Source organism: Pararge aegeria, chromosome 22 (genome assembly GCF_905163445.1).
Source record: "Pararge aegeria chromosome 22, ilParAegt1.1, whole genome shotgun sequence".
Taxonomy (NCBI): Eukaryota; Metazoa; Arthropoda; class Insecta; order Lepidoptera; family Nymphalidae; genus Pararge; species Pararge aegeria.
Window position 1 is genome coordinate 6,813,779 of NC_053201.1, and position 20,577 is coordinate 6,834,355.

Here is a 20,577-nt window from a genome sequence, read left to right on the forward strand (position 1 = left end):
ATTAACTGTGCCCAAATTTAATTCCGAGGATCCTTTAGGTTTCCGGAGCAAAGCGTTTCGTTCGTTTGTAATTTTGCAGTTAACTATTGAATATAGAATTTTTTTTGTTTTTATTAAGCCATTTTTATCTTCTCTTGGTTTATTCAGTTAAGTTTATGTCCAGTATCGTTTGTCAGCATGTAAAATGTGGTGATTTTTTTTTTCTGGTAACACCTAAATCATTATAAATCCTATTTCGGCGATTCCTAGGTTTAGTGAAAACGGGAATGTGTATCATTTTGTTGACACTCTTTCAGGTAACTACAGAAGTATAATTTAAAAAAAAAATAAGTGTAAGGGGTAAGTGTTTTTTTTTAGTAATAATAGACGGGACCAAGCGCATGTGTATAACAGAAATAACACCCGGATCCAGTCCAGGGTGCATTTGGAACCCTCGTAGCTTTAGTTTCAGTAATCAGACCGGAGCACAGCATTACATAAATGCTGTTCTGCGGCTGAAATAATCATGGCGGTAGTAACTTCCCCGGACGAGCTCTGTCACAAAAACTCTACTATTACTCTACTTTATTATAAAAGAGAGTGTAAATACCCAGTTTGTAGAGACAAATTAAACTGCCTCCTAGATCACTTATCTAGGAGGCAGTGGCGTTCATAGAGGGTATGCAGATGATATAAAATTAAGAAAATCTCCAGTACGAGTTCTAAAAAACTTAAGGCTTTAGTCATTGTAAGAGTTATAAGAAGCCTACCCTTAAGTATTTATAACTCTAACTGGAGTTTTTCTTCATTTTATATCATCTGCATAACCTGTGCATACCCTCTATGCACGCCACTGGATAAGTGCCAGAGAATCAACCACTTAATATTTCAAAAAAGCTTGCATTTTCGCCTGCGTAATTGTGAGCTTTGGCGTGGTATTGTGAAGCCGGCTTTATATAGATGGGTAGTCATTACATAGGCTGGTCCTAATGTATGTACGTACGTCTAACGCCCGCGGGCTACGAGATTGCGTTTTCATTAATGGTAAAAGCTATTCTCTGTACTTTTACAGGTCAACAGCGGATTTTACTTGAGCGTAGAAACTAGCGCAACATTCAGAAAGGTCCGCTAAGTACCCTATCAAGGGCTCTATTTAGGTTATTGCAGACACTATATAATAATATAGTTGGAAAATCCAAAAGTGCACGCCTCATAATCGCATTGATTACCATAAAATAATAACTAAACTACATCTAATTATACCGTGAAAAGTAATAGGCTCCTATTCCTCAAAATACTAAAGCCTATAAAAAAACCAACTCGATAAGTGAAGTATTTCGCTCGTTATCGCGACCACAAGATACGGGATCCGCACATACAGACACACGGACGTCCAAGACAGAACTTTTTTAAACAATTTTTAATTAGTTTAAATAATAAAAAGAGATTTAAAAATATCATGAGTGTTAAAAATAGTGTTTTTTCTCAACATTTGTCTATTTATATTCACTTATAAAAGAATAAAAAAGTGACATTTTAAGTTGGAAAATCACTCGGTGTGATTAAAAAGGAAAAACTGACAGTAATACCAAACTCAACGCTTCGCTTAAAAAATTTGAGGCGTGCAAAATTTTGAGTTTTTTTTTTGTATATTTGAACCTAGAACACTTGTAAACTCAATTGCCAGCATTGAGAACGGCAACTGTATTATAAAAACACCTTCATGATACAAAGATACGTGATAAAAACTGTTTTTATACAAATGACTTTTATGCTTCAATTTATTTTTGACTTTAGTTTATCGACATCCATACTGACGGCCGATTAGCGCAGTGAGCAGCGACCCTACTTTGTGAGTAAAAGGCTGTGGATTCGTTTGCCACAACTGGAAAATGCTCGTGTGATAAACATAAATGTATAGTCTGGGTGTTTATCTATATATTATAAGCATTTATGTATATCGTTTATAAAAATATTCATTAGTTATCAGAGTACCAAAAACACAAGCTACTCTTACGTTGCGCTATTAAATATTAATTAAAATTATAAAACATTGAACAAGTATCTCGAAGGCGTCCCAATTTAACAATTAATCACAACCTTATAGTGCTTCTGTTCGCACAGAGTAGGTTAAACCAATCAGATGGTTAAAGTTTTTACGTGACACATCATTCATTTGACGGACGGAAGCAACACTGTGCCAACGGAAACACTGTGAGGCTTACGCATTCATTGCTTACATAAAACCTGAACTGTTAATAAAGAATTTAAACTAAGATTTTCGTGGTTAATCAACATTCCAAAATTCAAGTGGTACATTCCAACTAATCCCTACTAATATTATAAATGTGAATGTAAGTTTGTTTGTTACGCTTTCACGCAAAAACTACTAAACCGCTCATCATGAAACTTTGTACGCATATTCCTAAAGGTAAATAGGATGTAATATATAAGTATAAAAAGTAATATAGGATGCTTTTGAACCCGAAATTAAGTTTAGTTGTTTTGGGAGAGGGGACTAAAGTGTTTGACGATTTTACACCATAACACCGTCAAATGATAACCGTTTTAAATAATTACTTACTTACTTTATTTATATAAGAGAACACAACTTAAAAAAAACAGTAGAATTACACCTAAATTGAATGCCACATGTCTATCGAAAAACAAAAACAAACGCACACGAAGTCGGGGGCAACAGCTAGTACAACTATATTCCCAGTTGCATGGATCGTGGTGACGAAGGAACTGCGGAGCCAGGAGATGTCGAGTTAGATGTCACAGGCAGAATTTGACTACCCGCTTTCTGAACTCTTACATTTACTCGTGGAATGTCATACTTTTCACACTTTATACCAAACTTAATCTTAATTTTCTCAAACGGGAGGCTTCGCCAGTGGTTAGTTACCACCATACCAACAAGGAAGGGCCACTAAGCGATTTAGCGTTCCGGTACGTTTTCGCGTAGAAACCAATTAGGGTTCAATATAACTATCATACCCCAAACAAGTTAGCCTGCTACTATCTTAGACTACAGCATTACTTTCAGTAAGTGAGATTGCAATCAGGGGCTAACTTTTAGTGGAATAAAAAAAACTCGCATCAAAATTTCCTTCATTCATCCCACGTAGAGAAACAAAAAAAATAGGTAATATAACAGTCATAAAGTGGCAAGGGAAGTTGTAAGTAGGTGTGAATTAGAACTAGTTTGCGACGGCTATTAAACCTCCCTTGATGGATGGTCGGTCATAACTTACCTTATTAGTACACAGTAATCCAGCAAAAACTTTGCTATAATACGATCGCAATAAAATAATTACATAGTTGACGCTTTGCTACGAAAGAATTAAGCTCGATAAGGTTAATGTTTTCTTAAGTATAAATTTTTGAAATGCTTCATTGTTTGTTTAACGTTAGAAACGTGTTATGCGCTTTTATAAATTTCACCTCTCTGGCAATGAGCGCTTTAACCAGTTAAGCTACGGCTCTCTTACCGTCGCGTCGATGCCGAAATTAGTATATGCCTTTTACATCAGTCTTATAGCGACTGTAGCGCCATCTAGTGGGACTACTTTTTCAAAGGTCCATATTACAATGAGACCCGTTTGAACAAGAGATGACACATGCCATGAGGGAAATCATAATCATTGTTTTATGCTTTCGTACACAGCTTCGGCGCATAAAACCTGCTAACGCCCTATCGATTTAACCAGTTGAAGAAGAATAAAAGTTCAAATAAATCGTATGCACGTATTTTTTCCTTGATATTAAACTAAAGGGGCAGTCAAAAATCCTCATAAACCTGGATAGACCACATCTTCCAAATTTACTCAGAATCTATTAAATGACACTCCTTTACTTAGTAACAATCATGCCATTACTAATCACTTGTCTCCTCTCAGATATGGGTGTATGCCGTTGTGCACCACGCTGGCTCAGTGCGGATTGGTAGGCTTCCATAATTTTCTTAAAAACACACATAGCTCCGAAAAGTTAGAGTAGTGTGCCGGGGATCGATACTCGGTCTCCACGAAAGGGAAGCTGACATTCAAGCCATTAGGTTATCACCGCTCAAGAACTGGTAACAATAGGGTAGCAATAAAAAAACGTACAAATTGGTACGATGGGTTCTGAATTAAGAATCCATCGTACCAATTTGTAGCCCAAAATAAACTAAAGCCGCTCTATCTACTGCACTCTCTAATTGACACTATCTATTCTTTATAGGTACTCTCTATTGAGACCATTAATTAACAGATATCGTAACCGAGATGGGGCGAACCAATAATCACGATCCTTCAAGACACGACAGCCTTTACAACTATAGGTAACTATAGGAAGTCAAATAACAATACAATCAGATCAGCCATCAGAAATAGATAAATTCACTGTTAAAACAACCACGTGAAAACAACACTTTCTATTTGGACAAACTAATTAACACGTTCGATTAATCTGTAATTAAAATATTACCTTATTAAACTATTCCCTTGAATATGAAAATGAATATAAATTAACCAGTAAGTTATACTTACCCCTGGAGGAATTATAGATTTTATACATCAGGCGTAAATAAAAAGAGATTATTATTTGTATAATGACGACAAATGGTGAAATTTTTAAGTAAACATTCAAATATAGATTTTAAGCTACCTCAAAGGTGAAAATCTAAATCTCTCTTACCTATAGGAGACACACACTTGATACATACTTACTAAACATTGTAGTGAGAGGATGGTGACAAATACCTGACACTAGCACAATACATAAACTTTATACTACGGGTGTCGATAATTATCCCAGGTGTCAGGACTTAGGTCAGAGATTCAACGTGACCTATGTTCATAAACAATTCGTTAAAGCTTTTTTGCGTTCCGGCACGGTCTCTATAGTGAACATCTCACTGAGATTTATTTGACATCAAGAAAACTGATGATACTCGCAGATAAATGAACTATCAATTTCCGAGCAGAAGAAAGTTTACAAGATAAATGTCCCTTAGGCGGTGCGCAAACGTAGACACTTATTGTTTCCGGCACAGGAGGCTTCCACAGAAATATGCAGTTGCTGTCTGGTAACCTACCAAGTACCACCTGGCACCTGGACCATCCTCATAAATAGAGTATTATTTTCTAATAACATATATTGACGTCCCTAAAATAAGGATTATAATCTCAAACAAAAAACATCATCGACATGAATATAATATTGCTTTAAGATAAGCTTTCAGAGACACACTCGCCGTTTCTGGACACTGGTAAATAGTAAGACACTATAATTAGACTTCTACACTTTTCTACATATACTTATTTCCATCAGATTCACTATGAATACAGTAAAAATAGGATTGGTTTAACACAGGCGACATAGCGTGCAAACTCGTACATTTGTATGGAAATTGATTAACTACAACTTTCATTTAGTTTTTAGTTACACCTAACTTTTTGGTAAATTTTGAGTGGTAGTAACTGTACACAATTAGCATTTTCGTATGCGCTGGTGGGTAGTCGTTGATTTTATAATTACTGTATGAATGCATAAAATTCAAAGATAACTTATTGAACACAAAAGTTTCTCCGTTTACGCACCGCCTAAAGAAACCCATTGATTCCTCTATTTCAGAAAACCTTTCCTCCATAAGAGCATTTCAAGTAAAAACACGTATAAAGAAATAAAGTCAGGCCGTCTAAATGGATTGACCGAGATATGTCACAAGTTGAAAAGTAGTCGGGCCACAGTAGGTACATATAAGTAACTGGGATGTCAGTAGGACATAACACCTGTGTCAAAACCTGGTTTCTAATTTATACGAGTAACAAGGTACCTATAATAGAGACATCACACGCCACTAAGCTACCTAGTATTATATGTCGTAAAGCTTTAAATATGTCAAGCATTGGACACAAGGTTATTTTGCTTTTGGGTCAAGTACCCACCTACTTACTTATTATTTTTTAATTAAAGTTTTGAAATATTTTTTTTTCTTTTGACCCAGCAATAGAGTTCTAATGACACTTTTAACTTAAATCTCAGGGAAAAAACGGCGTTTTCAATTTTTAAAACATGGTGCATACGTAGACATATAAAGTAGTTCTACATACAAATAGTAGACATATAAATAGTAGGTAATGTGCTGAAGAAATAATTAGTTGTGTTTGTAAATTGTATCCTACCTCCAGTCAGCCCTTAACTGTTATTTCACCAGCCCAGACCAAATTCAAAAACTATAAAGATCCAAATTGCTGCTGCTGTGAATCAAACCTGGGATTTGCAAAAAAGCCCACAGCCATAGAATAAGTGCTTATTAATGCGCATATACAGACAGATAGGCAGAAATCGTTATATCTGTTATGAGCATACGATATACAAAAGTATTAATGCGATATACCTTCTTGATTATCATATGTAATATTGATAGGCAGGTAGATTATAAATACTAAGCAGGAAAATGGAGAACTAAGGAAGCACTTTCTTTTTTCTGATGACGTGAATAGACATAGGTCCTTGAATACCTATTCGAAATTTCGTCTATACATTTGAAACCGATAATTTTATTTATTACACTTCTTTTTTTCTACAGCTTAGCCCTTGACTGCAATCTTAGCTGGTGGTAAGTGATGATGCACTCTAAGATGGTAGCGGGCTAACTTGTTCGGGAGTATGGTAGTTATACCCCCTAATCGGTTTCTACACGACACCGGAGCACTAAATCGCTTAGCGGCACGTCTTTGTCGGTAGGGTGGTAACTAGCCACGGCCAAAGCTTGGCACCAGACCTTGACCAGACGAGCGGAAATTCAGAAATAATAAATTCTCGAATTGCCTCTGCCGGGAATCGAACCCGGGGCCTCCTTCTTAAATTCGCAGCGCTCACCGTTGCGCCAGAGAGGTCGTCAAACCAATGATTGTCGAAAATAGCTCATAAAACAACCAAATACCTCGCCCAAAATACCAGGGCGACAGACGAGTAGAGGAGTAGCGGAGCATGTAATAGCCCAGCTTCCGCGAGGGAGCGCCACCGCGGTCATTGTTTGCGGCGAGCGTGCGTGACTCTCATAAGCTTTTAATCATTGTAAACGATATGATACGTGGGTATTGATGTGCTAATGATCGTTTGATTGTTGTCGAAATATTTTTAAACTAGCTGTTGCCCGCTACCTTCATCCATGTTTATTACTGTTTTTTATAAATCCCATCGACACGACTGGAAAGAGATCAGAAGCAGGACAAACAGCTTAACGTGCTCTCCGAGGCACGGGGTGAATCACTGCCAAATTCCAAACTCCGGGACGGTACTAAGAATATCTTGATCGAAATACCCAATACTATTCATTGGCCCGGCCCGGGGATCAAACCTAGGACCTCGTCATCTGCAGGCGACATGCTCAACACTAGACCAACGAGGTTGTTCATCATCCTTATTATTATTATTATAAATGCGATAGTTCATAGTGTGTTTGTTTGCTTGTTCATGCTTGACGCCCTAACCTGATTTTTGGCATACAGTAAGTTCAAAGAACGGAGAGTAACATAGGCTAGCTACGAGTAGTTTTACTAATAAACCTGCGACTTCGTCACGCAGAATTTTTGTCTTCCCGTTTCCTGTGGTACATTTGATAATTAGACTATTCCTTGCAAACTCCTCTGCCTATGGCCTACCTAACTTAAAACAAACGCCTAAATCGGTTCAGTTTGCTAAAATATCCCTTAGATTACTGTACTGTGAGAGTAATGTAGATTCGGTCCCATTAAAAATCGGTTCAGCCGTCCAGAAATAGTCTAGGCCCCGATAAAAGGCAGACCAACACAAATAAAGGAGTACTTGGATTATTTGTTGAAAAATTCAGAATAAGAGGCAGTTATTTCGAAATTTAAGGCACTTTTATTAACTTATTATTTTAAAGATTAGGTAGTGGCAGTCCACCAATCCGCACTGGGCCAGCGTGGTGGACTACGGCTTTAACTCGTTCTTTTTGTGGGAGGAGACACGTGCTCTGTACTGGGCCGGTAATAAGTTGATATGAGGTTGATGATGATACCTTTTCAGGTTCTCGGTCTGTTTACCGATTTAGAAAGGAGTTAGATCTGAATTTTAATATTTTATGTAGTTTTAAGTTTCTTTAGTGGTATGTAGCTTTAGACCTTCTTTATCAACAACTTTTAATATCAACGTTTAACCACGAAAATCTCCTGAGAAGATCCATTATCAATTTACATAACCTTGTAAGGAAAACAAAGAACCGCAATTAGCTTTCATCACCATCTTAGGAAAGTTGTATCTATTATTTACGTTATACAAGGTACATAATACATTATATTATGACTTGCGCAAGTTATGGGTGAGGGAAATAGCGTAAATATACACTTGAGTTATTTATGTTTCAAAAGTAACTCGAATATTACTAACGAAGCATTATTTCAAAATAATAGACTTGTATATTTTAATTAAAAGTATTGTTGCATTCGCTGCGTAAAGTCTTTGAAATCTGCATTGTTTGTAGTGCGATTTATTTGCATTCACAGAGAGCGGACAGCAGCCATATATACAAAACTTCGCCATGAATTCTCACACAGAATCCTTTAGTTTTCATTTAATTTCATTACAAAAATTAGAGCGCTGATAGCGCATTGGGTACGAGCTCACCTTCGAGGGGCCGAATTCGAATTTCAGCACGCACCACTAACATTTTAAATTAAGTGCGTTTTAAGAAATTAAAATATCACTTCATTTATTATCACGGTGAAGGAAAATATGAGGAAACCTGCATGCCAGAGACTGCCACTTAATGTTCTTAAAGGTGTGTAGAGTCCACTAATTCTCACTGGGACGGCGTGGTGGCCTTAACCCATTCTCATTATTGAAGGAGACCCATGCTCTGTAATGGGCCGGTAATGGATTGATGTGATGAAGATAATAAAAAAAATTGGCCCTAGACTGCATCTCACCTCGTGGTAAATAATGATGCAGTCCAACATGCACTGGGTACATAAATACTATGTACATAGTATTCAAAAATAGTTCTAAAAAAGTCCGCGAAACATAAATAAGGCGTCTTCTCTTCTTCGTCGTTTCTTCATTCCTGATGGCCGTGTCCGGATTCAAGTTCCTTCGTAGCGTTCTTTATTACAGCGTTCCATGCTGGTTCTATCCTCGGCTTTTTTGCCAGCACCGTTTTAACTTCTGTGTAATTTCTGTCACTAAGAGTTTATTGTCACTCCCACAATCAGCTCCAGGATAAGTTTTGGTATTGCTAATGCACGAGTTCCATCTTTTAGCATTGGTGATGCAGTCTATCTGGTTCCTCGCTATATTTCTTGGCATAACCCATGTGTAAAATCTCCTAGGGTGATTTTTAAAACAGGTGATCATGATTTTTAGAGAATTGTAGAATCATTTCACATCTTTTATTCCTATGTCCAAGTCTATATCTTCCGACTACTGCTCTAAGGTGATTATCATTTGAAGTGTTTCCTACTTTTGCGTTCTGATTAAAAGTGAGATATCTCTCGCTGGAAATCCTTTCAGTCTATAACCTGGATATAGGTTATAGAATGCCTCAATATCTGCCTCTGTTGATGCTGCGGTAGGTGCGTAAATGACTACAACATTGAAGCGGACGGTTTTGTGTTAACTCAGCGTATAATACGGTCACAAACAGGGTTGTATCGTAGAACAGATCTGTTAGTCTTAGGTGATAAAAACGCGGCAACTCCATTCTTACTTTCCTTATCTGGACCGGAGATATAGACAGTATACCCATTTGAGACTACACTAATGACATAGACTAATTTCAAACTCAACATGGCAGCCAAAACAAAATGGCAGTATATATTTTTTACAACTCTCTCAACAAAATGAAATGAAAGGCTGAACTAGTAGAATAATATACTATTTTTGATGATTTATATTTATATGCGCCTATTAAAAAGTCAGAGTTTTATTCATGTTTGTTCATGTTTGGGTTTCTACGGTTAGTTTTTTCAAGGCTTTCTCACAAAATATTCTTCCTACGCCCCATAGGCGTAATTAAAAAGTACTGCACCCGGCTCCGCCTCGCTGCAATCAGTATTGTTTTCAAGGCGGATTTATGCGTTTGCCCCCAGCCCTCAGACGCCGGTCAAGACTGCAAGGCTTCCCGGAAATCTATCCAGTTACACTCCCGTCACGTCTGAGCTCCCAGTAATCCTATTACGTAACCTACTTTGGTAATGACGGATATAGATTATTTTAACACTGATTGAACTTTGATTTTAGGTATTCGGTAAAATCCTTCAATAACATTAAAGTTTTTACAAAATGTTAAACATTATTCTATCCGGGGAAAGGATAAGAATGTGTCTACTCAAGTGGAAAGAATATACAAATATTATACGTTTACGATAAACGGAGGTAGACTTCTCCTATATCCTGTTGCCTTAGGATACGCCTATAATGCTAGTCGTACAGGAAGAAAAACAGTCATATCATTTATTACATACATGATACAAATAGTTGGGACTTCTGACTAGATGTACCAAATAAGTTTTACCTTTTAAGTGATAAATGTGTGATAAAAAGAAATCTCCAGGTGGTTGTCTTCTTAGATTACGGTGTGTTTATTTTTAAGGTAACCAAAATTCGAGTCCACTTATTTAATCAAAAACAGGTTTAGACTTCAATTTTAATTTGATTTTGAATCGTCGAAGGGAAAAAGGTTTGGATTTAGCTCTACTGCCTCGGAGCGCATAGGCCATAGAGGGTCAGGTTTTCTAAAGCAAGTAGCTTAGCAAAAAATAAATTTGATTTTGAATCGTCGAAGGGAAAAAGGTTTGGATTTAGCTCTACTGCCTCGGAGCGCATAGAGGGTCAGGTTTTCTAAAGCAAGTAGCTTAGCAAAAAATAAATTATTTCGATATTAAAGTGTACACTTAACTTTAAGTTTACCAGGGAAGAAATAGGGATATTACATTTGTATGGAAAATCTCGCTTCTTCTGTTTTAACTCTCCAAATCGTATTGTAGCATTGTGACAAAAGCTCTACAACTAATATCACAATAACAGATTTGTTCTGACTGCAATTAAATCAATCTTTTATTCATCTATTTAAATAACTAACTTTTGTTTCTAATTCCTAGCATTTGTACCTAACATTACTACGTAGTTGATGTGCGGTTACGTAATCTTAACTAGAACAAATAGAAAACAACGCGCCCAGCAATTACTATATTAGTTCAAACGAGACAATACGCAATTTAAACAAAACATAACAACTTCGTATTCCTTAACCGGAGAGTCAAGGTAACGAGACCGCCTACCGCCTACCAGTAGCAAGTACAAATAAATCTGGTGCAACCCACGCGTTCAGGAATAAAATTACATCCTATAAACTAAAGGTAGCCTGGTGCTAGACCTAAATGATCTTGTATTTAATTGAAAGCTTAAGGCCGTCTCTCACAAGAAGCTTAAATTGTTGTCGCTGTATCGGGAGTGACTCACCTACTTGCCAAAAATCATAAAACAGATTTCTATATGTATATAGCATACAAGAAGTAATTTCCTGACTTAATTTTTGTTGAAATATGAATCACATCTGGGTCTGGGTTATGTAGCTTTTTCTTTAAATCCCGTGGGAAATGTTTCCCGCTTGATTTATAAACTAAATTTCGTTACAAATAGGTTTAATATCAAACCCGATCAATGACAAAATTTTGAATCCTTAAGATACTTTTTTAGTGACATTGGCGTGATCATAAGCCATTAGCTTTAATTATAATTAAGGTAGGTACATATTTACATCGTTGTCATAAAAAAGCGCTAATCTTCTGTCGGCACAGAACTATAATTTAGGATATCATTTAGAAGTTAGGTGGCAAAAGTGGCGGGATCGCATCTTACTCAATGATTTGACTAAGGAGTTGGTAGAAGTTGATCAGATTACATTCAGGTTTGCCAGAAAACATCCAGCAAGCAAAGATAGCAAGTAACGATCGACTACACTTATGAGAAGAAATACTATGTACAATCTACATATCTTTAATAGTGGCGTGCAAAGAGGGTATGCACAGGGTATGCACATTATATACAATGGAGAAAATTTCCAGTAAGAGGTATAAATACTTAAAGGTAGGCTTTATATAACTCTTACAATGTCTATCCTGAAGTTTTTTAGATCTCGTTTTAAGGTAAATTTAGTTTTTAAGATAAATTTAAGTACTAAATACGAGAAGCAATTCGAGTCGTGAAAGCCGAGTGGTCATTGTCTGGGTGTTTATCTATATATTATAAGTAATTATGTATATTATTCATCAGTTATCTTAGTACCTATAACAAAAGCTACGCTTACTTTGGGACTAGATGGCGATGTGTGTATGTATTGTCGTAGTATATTTTTTTATTTTATTATTATTATGACCATTCTGTGGTTGACAAATCTTTAAGCTAAACAAAATTGAGACAACAGAGCTTTGCTTTCCTTATCCACGAGAACCAATATGAAAAGAACAGCAATAGGATAAGACTTGTCAAATTAGTTTAGTAGAGATTTGTTTACAACAGGCTCGGCACGGAAACTAAATAACTAATAACTAATATTTGTAAAACCTTTGTAAATAGAAGAAGACTTTTTCGTGCACTGGGATCCATTATAACAATCTTAGAACAAAAGATAAATCGGCCCCCCCATTCGACTGAACATGAACGTGTACAAACGCGTGTATTGTATTTATATAAGGATTTAAAAAACAGCTAAAAACGTCACAAGCTTGTGAGCTTGGTACGATGGTATAAAGCTTACTTACCACTTGCATGTCTACTTAAGCTTAATGTTTGGTGGCAGCAGTTCTGTTGCACTCTTACTAAGCTGTATAGATATTATAGTCTAGGAGCCAATAGTACAAAATGATATAGTTTAGTCAGTGAACACCTAGGTCACATATTCAATCTTAAATTAAAACAGTCTAATATTGAGCAACTTACTTTGTTATGGAGCTCTTGGAATCCTCTGGCAAACCAACAAACATAAGTGTGGACGACATTGCACAACAAAACAAACAATAACACTACAAATTTTGCACTAAACCAAATATATAAATTGAACAAAAAACTTAAAACATTTAATTACAAATTCACATTAAAATTTCTTAACATATTATGTCAATATATATTTTTTTTTGTAATTTGCGTGCCAGTTTGTGCGAGTTTATAAAGCGAACTGTCGCACATTTTAGTTTATGACAAAACAGCGAAGTGGGCGAAATGTAAGTAGGTGTTTGAGCTGGCCTCAAATGGTAGTTATTATTGAGAATTATGATTTCCCCTTGTTCCTAAATTAGTCGTTAAATTAATATTTGCAAATCTAGTGTGTAAATGTTCTTCTGGCTTCTAGACGTTCTAAAATCGTGATCTCATCGTTTAAGAATTCTAATTTTTTATCTACTTAAGTCCTGTATTATGATTTCGATGCCATGTTAGCGCTTAACTGCGATCTAACCAGATGGTAAAACTATGATGGTGTCTCTATGGAAGCTCGGCCACCTGGTAACCCACCCCTTATTGGTTTCTACACACTATGCATAATAACAGACCGATACAACGCTAGGCTTTTGAAGGTGTTGCACTCAAAATTATATGGCTACAGCATCTTTTGTTTCCTAAAAATATTTTTTTTGTAGCAAATTTTAACAAAGGTGTGTTGCTCAACACAACATTTTTTATAGTAGATAAGTATCAATATTGTTTGCATGTACATTAAATAGACTGCATAGTTATAATAACTTTTAACATTAAAAATAAAATCACATCAGCAGATCAAAAATTTTCAATCAATTTCAAATAACGCGTAGTATTTAACACGAAAGTACAAAAATAAAGACAAACCTAATAAGGTATTATGGTACGTGTATCCGACCTGGTTTCTGGTGTCATTGGTTATGGTTTCACAGTTAGTCTTTAGTCTGTGGAAGTTTACGAACGTTTGACGGCTTGAGATTGTAATAACTTGTTATTCGCTTTCAAAGTTAATTAAATATCGTTTCTGAACAAAAAGATAATGAAAACTGTGTAAAATCTTTAACCATGTTAAGTCAAACATCTACGGAAGCTTTGCTATCGGCCACATATGTTGAAAATTACTTAGATTGCGTGGAAAATCTGCCTAATGACCTGCAAAGGCATTTATCGCGTATGCGAGAATTAGACGTGACTTACAGAGGTAATATCTACAGCATTTAACATTTACAACGCATATTTCACAAATACAAACCTACTAAAGTATTTTCATTTATGAACAAAGCATAAAAATATGTTGATTTTTTATATGTTGACATTCGCTCATCCAGGCAATTCCAACGCATTTTTCGTCCCAAGCGTGACTTTTGAATGACTCTATGGAGAAAATAGACGTAGTCTTACATCGTTTATTGAATGCTGTCGTCCTAATAATGCTTTCATACATTCAGCGAAAATTTACAAAGTATTTATTTTAAATGTTATCTTTAAAAAAGTTAAGCTTTTTTGACTTTTTCGCTACTATTTATAACCAAATATTGACATATGACATAACTACAGTAATATAAAGCGGGCTAATGTGGAATTTAATGTTACACATTGTTTCAGAATGCCTCCGAGATGCTGAAACACACTTAGCAGTTTGTATAGGCCCTAGCACAGAGGAGCGTCGTCGTGGAAGGGCGGCTATACGTCTCCAGACTGCTCTGGTTGCTGCACAAGAAATAGGTGATGAGAAACTTCAAGTGGTACAGCTACTTCAGGATCTTATTGACAATAAACAAAGGTCGCTGGATGGTGATCATAAGAAACTCAGTGAGTCTACTCTGCTACTTGTAAATTGAATTAATTGCCAATGGTATTAAATAAAACTCATTATTACTTTCGTAATTCTCATATATATTCTAATAATAGTCAAAATTATAAACAAACTGTATTGTTTTTATATTTTGGCTTATAGATCCACGTGATCCACAACAATCATGTTTCAAATAGATTAAATTACTATATATTTTAATGTTATACATATATTATATAATTACACCGCTTAATATTGCTTATCTTATTGCCTTATTAAAATGGTGGGACCAGATAAACCTTTTTTTCCTTTGCCTGTGGGGAAAAATTACTCCAATCTTGCATAGTAAGGTCCAAACACACCTTACAAGTTGTTGTTGTTGTGTTGTAACTTAAAACTATTTACCTCTTTAACTAACTTAATATTTCTCCTTAGTTTCCTGTTTGGAAGTAAACACAAATGGCACAACTAAGGAGCCCTCGCCGCCCCAACCACCAGAGTCTCGTGCTGTAGAGAAGGAAACTAATGTGCAACAGGTGCAGCCACAGCATGTTCCACCACCCCCACCACCCGAGAGAACCACTGAGAAAGAAAAGGAGAAAGCAGAAAAAGACAAATCTGGTGGTAAGTAGATCATCCATATACTTTATTATTAACATTATGAATTATAAATTTGGAATTCTAATAGGATCATTATTGGACAACAAAGTTTCACTCAACATTACAATTTTTGTGGCCATTCAGAATTTATGTTTTTATTCCTGCCTTAGTATTATTGATTTTATTTAGATTAAGAATATTCTCTACTTTTGAGTCAAGTGTGGCAAGTTTTTCTTTTATCTAATTCTAGTACATGCCATCTTTTCAGGCATTTCCTTCAAATTAATTGCCATAATTCTGCTGGCTGGTGGTTTCTTGAAGGGAAAAAAATTGTAAAATAAGTTTAATAAATTGAATTTTGATTCTAAAACTCTTGACTAAAGACGGAACTAAAGTTTGAAAATTATGTAGAATTCTTGAGCCATATATAAAATAATATCCTGCAGGCTGGAGGTCTACTTTAAAAACAAATTCAAAATTCATTTATTTCAAGTAGGCCTACTTTATAAGACCTTTTGAAACGTCAAGTAGGTAATGCATTTATTCCATTATATTTAAGTGAAATTGGGTTGAACAAGTATGTATATCTCATTACCTGAACATATGTTCACCTTAATTAATCTCCCTGAGTGGATAGACAGATAGTCTGTGGTGATAGTTGTATGTGGCTCAAGGGAATCTATCAGAGTCAACTTCAGATTATTTTGTGCTCAAGGGAATCTATAGGAGATTGTGCAAACTGTAAATATAGTTTACACTCTCTCACAGTTTACACATAATATGGTAACAGGTGAGCGGTGGTCAAAGCGAGCCCGTCGTTCGAGGACTACCACCGGTGCGGCCACAGATGGCGCCGACTCCAGCGAACGCGATAGTGAGCGACACACGCACAACACACAACACAAGAAAGGTATATTTTTCTTAACATATTCAATTTCCACAAAAAAAAATGTATAGCCTTACAGAATAAATCTTAATCGTAATCATTTATTTGCATAATAATGTGAAGTAACACATGTTACACAAAGCTGACAATATTTGAAAAAATGTGAAATTCTATATGTTACACAAAGATGATATAGACCAATTAAAACATGATAACATAAAAAATTAAAGTTACAATTCACGTTTAATCAAAAAAATTAGATTACAATGTAAATTTTAGTATAGTTTTGTATATTATTTTCTTATTCAAGTTTTCTACTAAGTTTGCCTCAGACTGCAAACTCATATAGAAGTAAACAATGACGCAGTCTAAGAAAGTAGCAGGCTAAACTGTTAGTGGTATGGCAGTTACGTTAAACCCATATAATACCCAATTTATATGGGTTCAGATTTATATCGGTTTCTATGCGGCATCGTTCCGAAACTATAATAAAATAGCCGATGCTGTTTTTTTAAGTTGAATTTCATTGCAGGCCTTAACTCTTGTCAAAGTATGCGTTGTCACACTGCAACTGACTTTCTACTATAAAAATGTGAAACATCACTGCAAAACTATTCTGGCAATATGTTACCTTTTTTGTAATGCCCACAAAGTACCGCTATGTACGTCTGTCCATGAGATAAGCACTAGAAAGCTGTCATTTGGAATAGGTATATACATGTATGTATATTTTCTAGCTGACATAGTGTTAAAATATATCTTGGAAATAATCATGCACTGATTCGGTTTTTATGGTCTTCCCGTTCTTCTCAGTTGTTATCACTATATGTTAGTGATAACAACTGAGAAAACGTTAAATCACGCATTGGAGCAGTATGTCATTGGAGCAGGGTCATAATCTCAGAATGTGAGTGGTGTGAAAAATTACATTAATATTCATTACAGGTATAACAGGCAAGAAGAAAAAACGCAAAGCGCGTCAAACTGCACAACGTTCGGAAACACCGCCCGAGGAAGCCGATGCGATCGATCCCGATGAGCCACGCTACTGCCTCTGCGATCAGATCTCGTTCGGAGAGATGATACTTTGTGATAACGACCTCTGTCCCATAGAATGGTTCCATTTTTCCTGCGTATCACTTACAACTAAACCAAAAGGCAAATGGTTCTGTCCCAAGTGTCGCGGCGATCGTCCCAATGTAATGAAACCTAAAGGTCAATTTCTTAAAGAACTAGAACGGTATAATAGAGAAAAGGAGGAAAAAGCATAGTGATTATCCGTTCATAAGTGAGATGACTGACTTTAATAGCACCAATATTATAATTTGAAATTGTTTGATACTGAACAAATTTCTTCGTCGCACTGATATGGTGAATATTTTTCAGAGCGGAGCCCTAGGCCTCCGCTCTGAAAATCCGCCTTATATTTTTATCGTGACACGAGCATAACCACAGTTTGTGATATTCATCTGTCCTTTTATGGAAAGATGCCATTGTCTACAAAGGCATATAATTTAATATTATTTTAATGACGTTAAAATTATGTCACACTAATATCTGCATTTTGTGACACGAAAGTTGGCAGTTTTTGTGTGGCGTGATAAATCGAATTTTTCGATAATCGAATTTGAAGACAGAAATCCTTGGCTTTTGTTACATTTTTCAATAACGGAGATAATAACCAGGTCGCTGAAGAAAATTTTGCTGTGCACAAACTGAATTGACTGGTCTAAAGAAAAGCGCTATCTTTTTCCACAGGTACTAGGTAACGGTCAATTTAGTTTTGTTTGTGTATCAGAATTAACACCAATATTATTTATTTCAACCAATATTAGGATGTGATCAATGGATTTGATCTTTGAAAGTTTCTAATTATAATAATATAATATTTTTATGTTTATGTATGTTGATTAGGTAATTATTTATTAGCAAATAAATAATTTTGAAGATTTACATTTTATTTATTTAAAAAAATCTTTATGTTTATAGCCCGCATATATTTTTTTTACTTTATATCCACTATTCTGACGAATATTCTGGTTAGAGCCTCGGTAATGATGAATTTATAACATTATAACTTTGGAATATTATATCTTTGGCTTATTTATGTTCTAATTATTTCATACATCAATTAATAGTTTGTGTACAGCGTATATATCAATAAGATATGTATTCTTACGAAATATATTGTATACTGTAATTGAGTACATGTAAACATAAATATACAATTCTGCTGCAGAATATAGGTTTATATTGTATATTTTTTTATTACTTACAGCAACTAATTGTTTAATTAAATTTGTTGTGGCATACTTTAATACATATGCAAGAAACTATTGAGAAAAACCATGTTAAATAAAAAACTCTTGAATAATAAAATTTTCCCGAGTGTTATGCTTATAAGTTTAAAAAATCTTTTGTTTAGTTGCAGGCAAAAATAATTAGCCCCAAATTGTATAAACCTTAAACGATATACTTCTTAAAAACTACTATTATGATGACGTCATCTCACTGAGCCCCAACAGACTGCTGTCTATCAGACATGAGTATTTATAATGTGATGATTAAAATATTCAGATTTTATAATGACGGAGGAGTAAATATTTTATTGCCAGATTTAGATAATGAATATTTCATACTGTGATTTTATTTAATATTCATAGCAGAGCATTCATTTATTATGTCGCCCACATAATGATATAGGTACCCGCCCTTTTAAAAATGTAATACCCACTTATATATGAGGTAACCATAGCCTGTGCTGTTAATTCTGGTGCGCATTAGAAATGCTGAATTAGAATCTCAAATTTATTTCTTCAATACTAAGAAACTGCGCTGTGCGAATCGCTCACTCAGCTACTTAACACAAACACTGACGGACAACGCACAACTTAATCGTTTCAGAAGCACGAAATTATTATTCTACACCGAAGATGCGCGTTACAGATTTTTTTGTAAAATCAGATGTGAAAGCTTACGTTACGTAAATAATCCGATTTGACAATGACCTAGAGGCTTAACTTTAATCCCTATTCCTCATTTTTAAATCTCCAACCACTGTCACCTTCTTAAAGTACCTACAGAAGAAATAAATTCCGACATAATTTATGGATGATCTACTGGCAAAACTGTAAATATTATATTGTTTTCTACTAATTTAGGAAATTTATGACATAATAATAATATAATGACTTAAGTACAGCGTATAGATAATATGTATTACAATTATTCTGTACAGAAGAGTTTTCTAACGCTATTGAAGCTAACAGATTTAATTTCGTCGAATTAAAAATAAGATTTTAAATTATTTATTGGTTTCATTTCTTTTGATCCCCTTTATGTACGTTGGAGTGAAGTTTTTATCGATATCCATGACTGGGTTGAGCGCTTGGCTAAATATAATTGAACAGAGGGTCATTGAAAAAGAAACAGCATTGTACCGGAACGCGAGTACCTACCCTAAACAATAAGTGATAGTTTTGGTTCACTAGTGCGTTGCGTTGCATCGATGCTGCGTCGATTTCCATATTTTAAATGACATGCCAAATCCAAGTGTTGCGTCGTAACAGATACGTTTATCGGCTGCGATAACGCAACGCAACGCACTAAGGAGTCAGAGCTCTTGCGAATGCGTATGTTCTTAGAATGAAACGCAGGATCAACTTAAACGAACGTACGAACAAAATAGCTTTTTATTTATATATTTTTATAAAAGTAGTATAGCAGGTAGCTTCTATGAGCACTACAAAGTACAGGTAAGTCTAAGCTGTTTAAACAAATGTTGATTCATATAGTAATGAATCCCATTAAAAATATGGTAACCTCTCAGATTACATAAAAGTATAACGCAAATATAAGAATGCCAGTGAACGTGAACTAAAAAATTAAAGTCGTTAATCTGGCAGTTCTACCATTACAGCAAAAAAATTGAATACCTACACGTGTTCAATAATTAATAGGCAAACTAATGTGATTCTATAAGAGACCGCTCTTGGTTTTATAAAAATCTAAAAGAGATTTGAAAACCTACTAATATCTGCAGGCTGTTGTATATAAACGAAGTACATTAATATATTAATGCTAAAGGTTATTTGGTGTTAAAAAACCCTAATCTCAAAAACACCCACACGTATTTGTGAAATATCATTTGAGAAAAGCTACTTATTTTACGACCCTTAAGTTATCTAGGTAGAACAATAGGGTTGAATGAATAAATAAATCAAATTTGTTCTAAATTCAGTATATTTTGTATACACAAATTGTCTATTAGTAACCATGCAGAGTATACAGAGATAAGTACAATCTACAAATATAAACTTCTATTATGCTT

The 20,577-nt window shown here is 35.1% G+C and overlaps 2 protein-coding genes across 2 annotated transcripts in view; one reads left to right on the plus strand and one right to left on the minus strand.

Moving 5' to 3' along the window:
- LOC120633888 (microtubule-associated protein Jupiter-like) overlaps positions 1–13,074 on the minus strand; it is a 196,457-nt gene extending 183,383 nt beyond the window's left edge. Inside the window, exon 1 of the mRNA XM_039904275.1 lies at positions 12,934–13,074. Within this exon, the coding sequence (XP_039760209.1) occupies positions 12,934–12,992 (59 nt within the window). The 5' untranslated portion in view covers positions 12,993–13,074. The remainder of the gene's footprint in view (positions 1–12,933) is intronic.
- Positions 13,075–13,925: 851 nt separating this feature from the next.
- On the plus strand, positions 13,926–19,554 carry LOC120633887 (inhibitor of growth protein 1). Its single transcript, XM_039904273.1, has 5 exons — positions 13,926–14,167; positions 14,572–14,778; positions 15,197–15,385; positions 16,152–16,271; positions 17,193–19,554. The coding sequence occupies exons 1-5, from the start codon at positions 14,032–14,034 to the stop codon at positions 17,516–17,518; spliced, it is 978 nt and encodes a 325-aa protein (XP_039760207.1). The 5' UTR covers positions 13,926–14,031; the 3' UTR covers positions 17,519–19,554.
- Positions 19,555–20,577: the final 1,023 nt, after the last annotated feature.